We start from the raw sequence: 7,609 nt of genomic DNA, 5'->3' as shown, positions 1-7,609 counted from the left end.
AAACAACATGCTTTCAGTTTTAAACTTACATAATTTTGAGGAATTCGATGAAAGGTATGAAAACATACAAAAACAGGTTCATAAAAATAAGTTACTTCCCATAATATTTCTAAGCCTATATCTTGTTACCTTCTGAGAACTGTTGACATTGCTGTGCATTGCTTACCTTCTGAGAACTGACATCTTTTAATCCTATAATTGCATTTCTGGTAATCAAAACAAGAGTCTTGGCAGGGTTCACAAAGAGAAAAGCATCCGCATACTGCCTTTCTTTACTGAACAAGCATGTAAAACTGGGACAAATTTAAGAAGGAACAATCCAAAATGGTGTTCCAGCACAGTCAAAAAAAAAATTTATTGTCAGTTTGTTTGGCAGTGCAATCCATGTTGCTCTGGTCCTATTTTTGTCAGTACTCACAGTCTGGCTCCCTTGCACATCACACGTCAACCATCCGTAATATTTTCAAATAAATAGTTACACATGACATTACATACACAAATACCATTTGGTCCAACTCCACACCAGTGTTTCTACTCTTATAACCATTCCATAACCTCAGTGCTCCACTCTTTAAAGATTTTAACGGTTTACCATCATTTGTTTAAAGCTCCTAAAAAACATGAATATAAAGCATTGCAGGAAAGCTTTTTTTTGTGGTCTAAAAGCTGGCAACAAGTTAGCATTTTAGCCCTTCCAGCTGTCATCATGGGTTTATGGTTAAACGCCTGAAAATATGTCCATGGTTAAGACAAGCTCAAGATAATATCATATTGTATTCTTTCAAGTAAAAAACATAACACCAAGCTTTGATTTTCAAGCTTTTACTTTTCTTGGGAAAGGCAGTAACTAACAACAGTTTGTTGGGGACATTAAACACCCATGCCAAACAGGAATATAGCCTATACTCACTAGTTCACTTTTTCATACTCTCAAACTATTTTCACTCAGACTTTAAGGGGAAAATGTTTTAGTCAAAGACTGAATGACTTTTCGGGACCCTAAATAGAGATGGCATTACAACTGTGATATAGTTGCCTCAATTTAGCATTTTACTTCAAACAATTGTTTTTAGGATTCCAAATTCAGAAAAGTTGTTAAAGATTTTTATTAACAAAACATGAAAGAATCAAACTTTTTGGTCACAGAGCTTATTTTCTGCAATAATCCATCAAATGAAAATAAACAACAACAAAAAAATACTGGCTTTAGTCAAGGGAACCAGGGTGATGCTAACTTCCAGGCTAGCCTACAAAAATACAACATTGCAGCAATCGGTCAAAGAGGACTGATAGGAGGAGGGGAAAAAAACACAAACACATCTTAGTAAAATTCTTGGTGTTTTAATGTAAAGAGACAAGTAAAAGTTCTGAACGATGGCGTCGCAAATAATAAAATACACAACCCTTTGAACAACAGGCAGAGCCATATTAGTACAATGCATTTTGGTCCCTGTGATAAAGTACTACAATTTATAAACTGGTGAAAATTTCTCTAAAATTGACAATTAAAATATCTACAGTTAGTTTATAAAAATCATGTTAAATTGTATAACATACTTAAAATGGATCAATTCACAACAGCTTTAGTCATAAAGATAGAAGAATTTATAGTGATCTTGGGTGCATACTTTTACCTCTATCAAACTAAGATTCCTGCCAGAATCAGATATCATTACACCCACAAATTGGTTTTACTAGTAAAAAAGTAACTGGCAGTGAGAAAGCTAAATTTGTAGGATATAAACTGACCCAATGTGTCCTTCTACAACCAACAAACAGGGAAGTGATCCATCTAGTGTCATCCCTCATTTCACATGGACTAATGAACAAAAATGCAAGCCGCCAGTAAGAGTTAATTACTTAAATGACGCTTCAGTCCAGTATTTCACTTGTATGTCATTGGCTCTTCACCCTCTTCGCTGAGCAGACATGTGCGTATAAGAGCTTCGGTGACTGCGTACGGATCGCAGTTGGCCGAGGGACGGCGGTCTTCAAAGTAGCCCTTTTTTTCTTGGCCCACAGATCGTGGAATTCGAATGCTAGCACCACGGTTAGCCACTCCAGCAGAGAACTCGTTGATATTGGAGGTCTCGTGACGGCCAGTCAGTCGTCTGGCATTGTCCAGCCCTCCTTTAGGATCGTAGGCACGAATATGGTACTGGTGTCTCTTGGCCAGCCTCTCAATTGACTCCTCAATATATCTAAAATGAAAATAAACTTGATTAGCATAACCAAAAAACATTTTATGTCAGCTCTACAGTGTTATGTGTGCGTGTGTGTGTGTGTGTATGTGGGGGGGGGGATGCAAGGTTTCCTTACACACACTTACTTCAAACCCCCTTCCTCACGCATCTCCTTGGTGCTGAAGTTGGTGTGGCAGCCAGCTCCATTCCAGTTCCCTGAAATGGGCTTTGGGTCAAAAGAGGCTACAACGCCGAAGTCTTCACAAACCCTGTGCAGGAGGAAGCGGGCTATCCACAAATGGTCTCCCATATCAATACCCTCACAGGGGCCAACTTGGAATTCCCACTGAAGAACAAGACAACTTCAGCAACTAATTTCTATATTCGATTGAAAAATGGTTTCCTAAAATGGAAAACTTTACCTGTGCTGGCATGACTTCAGCATTAGTGCCACAGATTTTTACTCCAGCATACAAACAGGCTCTATAATGGGCTTCTACAACATCTCGTCCATAGGCCTTATCAGCTCCCACACCACAGTAGTATGGACCTAATCAAACAAATCAAATTAATTTCATTAAACCAACAGGAGTCTTCCAGCTATTAAAAAAAAAAAAAAAAGTCCAAAACCATCAATAGGTGACATCTACCTTGAGGTCCAGGAAAGCCATTGGAGGGCCAACCAAATGGATGACCATCTGTGCCGAGAATAGTGTACTCCTGTTCCATTCCAAACCAAGGATGCTTATTCTGTACCATACCCATGATCTTTTTACACATCTGACGAAGGTTGGTTTCTTAAGGAGCAACACAAGAAACATTAATGCAACCTTCAAATGTAATATCATCCATTATAACTAATTATCCAATATCAACTATGGTATTGAAATCTACTCACCAGCAGGTTTGCGGTTGTATTTGAGAACGTCACACAGAACCAGTTTGTTGGGATCCTTTCTGAAAGGGTCTCTGAACATGGCTTGGGGTATCAAGTACATGTCACTGTTGGACCCCTCAGATTGATATGTGCTAGAACCATCAAAGTTCCATTCAGGAAGCTCTACAGAGACACATAATACAAATACTCATTCTTTTTCCAACACTGAGTTTCAGTAAACTACTCTTTTTTTCTTTTTTTTTAAGAAACCAATATGATTTGAATTGACAATAACTACCTTCAATGGTCTTAGGTGCTGAATCTAGAGTCCTGGTCTTGCACCTCAATCCCTCCCCGGTTCCATCAATCCAGATGTACATAGCCTGAACCTCGTCTCCCTGAGGGAGGTCCAAGTACTGCTGTTTCACAGTTTTGCTCAGCTTGGAACTGGCTGAAGTGGCCATGGTGGTGCTATATCAAACCTATCAGGAGACAACACTGTAAATTAACTCATAGCATTCAAAAGATATGTGCGTGTATATAAAATGTTTTATATACATATATACACACAGTTTGTAAAAGTAGTCTGCATTAATTTGATCAAAAACACAGAAAACTGTAATATTGTGAAATTACAACTTAAAACAATGGTTTACTATTTTAATATACTTTAATTTATGTGATGGAAAGCTGAATTTATCAACGATTACTCCAGTCTTCAGTGTCACATGATTATTCAGATATCATTCTAAAATGTTGATTTGATATGCAGTTATTAACAATGTTGGAAACGGTTGTGCTGCTTAATGTTTTTTTGGAACCTGTGACACTTTTTCAGGATGCATTGATGAATAAAAAGTTAAAAAAGAACAGCATTCAATCAAAATAGAAACCTTTTTTCACTTTATCAACTTACAACCTTACTGGATGAGAGTTTCTTCCAAAACAAAGAAAAAAAAGGTATAGACATATTGTTAGAAAAGATTTCGGTTTTAAATAAATGCTGTTCTTTTTTATTCATCAATGAATCCTGAATAAAAAAGTATCCCATAAATTCCAACATTGATAATAAATCAGCATATTAGAATGATTTCTGAAGAATCGTGTGACACTGAAGACTGGAGTAATTAAATGATTGATAAATTCAACTTAACATTACAGAAATAACTTACCGGTATATTTTAAGGTATTTAAAATAAATAAATTGTAATATTTCACAGTATTATAGTTTTCTGTATTTTTAGTTCAAATTAATAAACGCCGGCTTGATGATTTCTTTTTATAAGATTACAAATAGTAACGTTAATGTTTCCAATTCCAAACTTTTGACCGGTAGAACTCGCATAGAAATCTCGTTAGCTGCTACCAGAAACAACGTGGCCGGTTGAGCCACTCGGGTCATTAAGCAACTCAGACAATAGAGTACAGAGCGCGAGCGACTTAATTCACTAAAGTTAATAAGACCAATGTTAATGAATAAAACGAAACCAACGTCATTAACACAAACCACAGAACGTAATAAGGATCAGTGGGAAGAAATGAACCGGTAGAACAAACAATGTTCAACTAGCGATTTAAATGCTTGGCATTGGCTAATATAACTGATGCAACATTTTGCTGTGACGGCATCGAAGCAATTCAAAAGTTACATTCAAAGCGGTTCTGGATAACACATAAATGTTAGAGCCCTCGATTTTAACTACGAAAAATACGAAATCACCCATTTACACCCTTCAGATTAAAACATGCCATTTAAATATCGCTTAACCAGAATATTCACTCCTACTATAAACACGTTTGGCTTTTTTAACGAAGATACATACCTATCAGCGAGTATAAATAGTCACTAAAGGAGTGGCTGTATTTCCAGAGGGTTTTAGAAAATATTCCTGTATGTTTGCCTCTCATCCTCCAAACTAACAGCGTTTGCTTTGGCCGACCATTTAAAGTGGGTTTTCAGATCCTTTCGCTGCTGATTGGATGAAGTAAAACGTGATTTGAGTTTGGCTAGGTGTCGTCATATTACAGGATCATTTCATTGGGCGCCGTTGAAAATGGGCGGATCATCCCATTCTTTTCAGTATGTCTTCGACAAAGAACATCAAATATTCTGTTGATGTAAATAATTTTTACATCACCTTTTAATAATTAGTTGAACAAAATGTCCGTTCACTGACCAAATGCATTGTTGCTCTATCTGCAGCCAGTAAAACGACTGTCGATTTCAAGAAAAAAAGAGGCTATAAACAAGCACTGGTTTTACACGCACTCTAGCGGTGTTGTGGAAACAGCAAACGTGCACAGCTGAAAGTTTTGTAAGTGAAATATTATAGACGTAGGCCTACCTACTAAAAACACTAACCACATTTCACTGCTTAAAGGTCAAAATTCAGATAGGTCCTTTATTTTGGTCCATTGAATAACGGGCATCTCATGGAAGGTCTAACCGCACCCGTCCCGTAAACATTTTTCATTAGTGGCCTCAGACTTTTGGACAACACTGTATTTCACAGGTTTTGTGTTGCTTTGAGTACTATGCTATTTGAGTTTTGATAAATATATTTTTAATCATTGTTTTATTGCCTAAACAAAGTCTTGTCTGAAAATTATGTTCAAGTGGAAGTGGTAATCTAGTCTTGCATCTGAATGCAATGGGGAGAAAAGAGTAAGATCACATACAATTATATAATAGTGTAAATGATGTGAAACTCTTCTAAGACTCTTTGTTATAAGTGTGTAAAATAGAGCATATTATGAAACTAAAGAACTGGTAGGCTAAAGGGTTAGTTGACCTGCACCTAAACACGACCACAACACAGCCCCTGAATGTCAGCAGAGACTGTATAGACAATTGGCTTTATGCACAGCTTCTACTTCCTGAACTTCAGCCAGCTCCTTTGTTTCCTGTCTGGCATTATTGGACAAACTGATTAATCCAGGTTTGCCTGATTATTGTTACTGAGACCAGGCACACCTGGATTAATCAGTTTGTCCAATAATGGCAGACAGGAAACAAAGGAGCTGGCTGAAGTTCAGGAAGTAGTGAAGCTGTGCATAAAGCCAATTCCCTGTGAAGGCCTCATCGACATGACGGCACATATCCTTCAGAAGAGACTACAAGAACCAGACAGGTCCTCTGCCTTATGCCTAGCTATGTCTCAATACTAGGGTGAATCTGATCTTCAAGCAAAAGGAACGGGATTAATATTTGAATGCTACCGATCCCGATCTGAATTCTGACCATGATGCAGCCTGAATACACCGTGTTTGTTCGTTGGCCAGAGGAGAACTGGCCACCCGACTGAGCCTGTTTCTCCAAAGGTTTTTTTCTCCATTCTACGTGATGGCTTTTGGGTTCCTTGCCACTGTTGCCTCTGGCTTGCTTAGTTGTGGACACTTATTTTTTTGCAGAACTGCTTTATAGATGAATTCCACTAATTTAATAATTGATGATCTTTACAGCGTAACTGAATCAACACTTAACTGACTTCAGCTGAATCGCAGCCAAAATGCATGATTTTCCTGTTATCACTGTAAAGCTGCTTTGAAACAATCTGTATTGTATAAAGCGCTATATAAATAGGCCAAAAGGTGACTTGATATGACTTGAGAAAAAAATAGATGTTTTTTTCTTGAGGACTGAAAGCATGGTTGGTTATCAATCTACTGACCAAAGAGTTTTGATTGAGCATACTCAGGATACTCAATAGACAGTATAAGAGGGATACTCTTGACACTTCAGGACACTTTCATTTGTTTGTTGTAATGTTTTATTTTATAGTCATTTATTTTGGGGTAGGATACACTTCGAATTTAGTGAAGATTCAGGTACAGACAGTGCCGGTCCTCCCTATACGGAAACTACCCAAGGTGTGTAAAGCCCCCGAACCACCTGGGGACCCCTTGCTCTTAAATATTAAGTAGCATATCACTAAAATGTAAAAATATTTTTAATAATATGCAAATATAAATGCAGATTAAACTTTAGCGGAGTCATGTGGAAATGTCTTTTTTCTAAAACTCGGACATCATGCATTGCGGCAGATAATGACATGAGTCTTGACATATGGCTATATGGCTTCCAAACAACATCTGTCCAGAGCAGAAAAAAGGGTAGGCCTATGTTGTTGTTTTTTTGGAACATTTTAAATTCTTATTGAATAAAATAGTCTTGACAAACCAATACATTTGTAAAAAAAAAAAAAAAAAAAAAAAAAAAAGAAAACACTACTCCAGACCAGATCTCCGGGTTTCATATTAATCAAATGTGTTTCGTTAGAAATGCCCTGCATGATGAAATGTAATTTTCAGTTTGTGTCAGTATAATATCCCTCTGGACTGCTACTACTACTACTATAATTGCTACTACTATTACTATTACTAATTATTATTATTAATAATAATGAATCTTTGTTATTTAGTTAGTTAATATTAGATATTAAAATAATGGTGGAGGGATGTCTTTGAATAAATTACGTCTTGTAAATGACAGGACTCCATGAACGAGGTCAAACAATTGAGTGCTATGTCCACAAGATGTCGCTCTACG

General features: G+C 37.0%; 1 protein-coding gene across 1 annotated transcript; it reads right to left on the bottom strand.

The window, feature by feature from the left end:
- Window positions 1-1,694: 1,694 nt before the first annotated feature.
- glulb (glutamate-ammonia ligase (glutamine synthase) b) lies at window positions 1,695-5,038 on the bottom strand. The gene is made up of 7 exons (XM_056246226.1): window positions 4,884-5,038; window positions 3,359-3,542; window positions 3,082-3,243; window positions 2,834-2,980; window positions 2,606-2,733; window positions 2,330-2,529; window positions 1,695-2,201 (listed from the first exon to the last, which is right to left on the bottom strand). Exons 2-7 carry the CDS (start codon window positions 3,522-3,524, stop codon window positions 1,886-1,888), a joined length of 1,119 nt encoding a protein of 372 aa, XP_056102201.1. The 5' UTR covers window positions 3,525-3,542; window positions 4,884-5,038; the 3' UTR covers window positions 1,695-1,885.
- Between the last annotated feature and the right edge of the window lie 2,571 nt (window positions 5,039-7,609).

Source organism: Rhinichthys klamathensis, unplaced genomic scaffold, assembly GCF_029890125.1.
Source record: "Rhinichthys klamathensis goyatoka isolate OS25496 unplaced genomic scaffold, OSU_Roscu_1.1 h1tg000036l_1, whole genome shotgun sequence".
In the NCBI taxonomy this organism is placed as follows: domain Eukaryota; kingdom Metazoa; phylum Chordata; class Actinopteri; order Cypriniformes; family Leuciscidae; genus Rhinichthys; species Rhinichthys klamathensis.
This window is presented reverse-complemented; position numbering and strand designations above follow the sequence as displayed.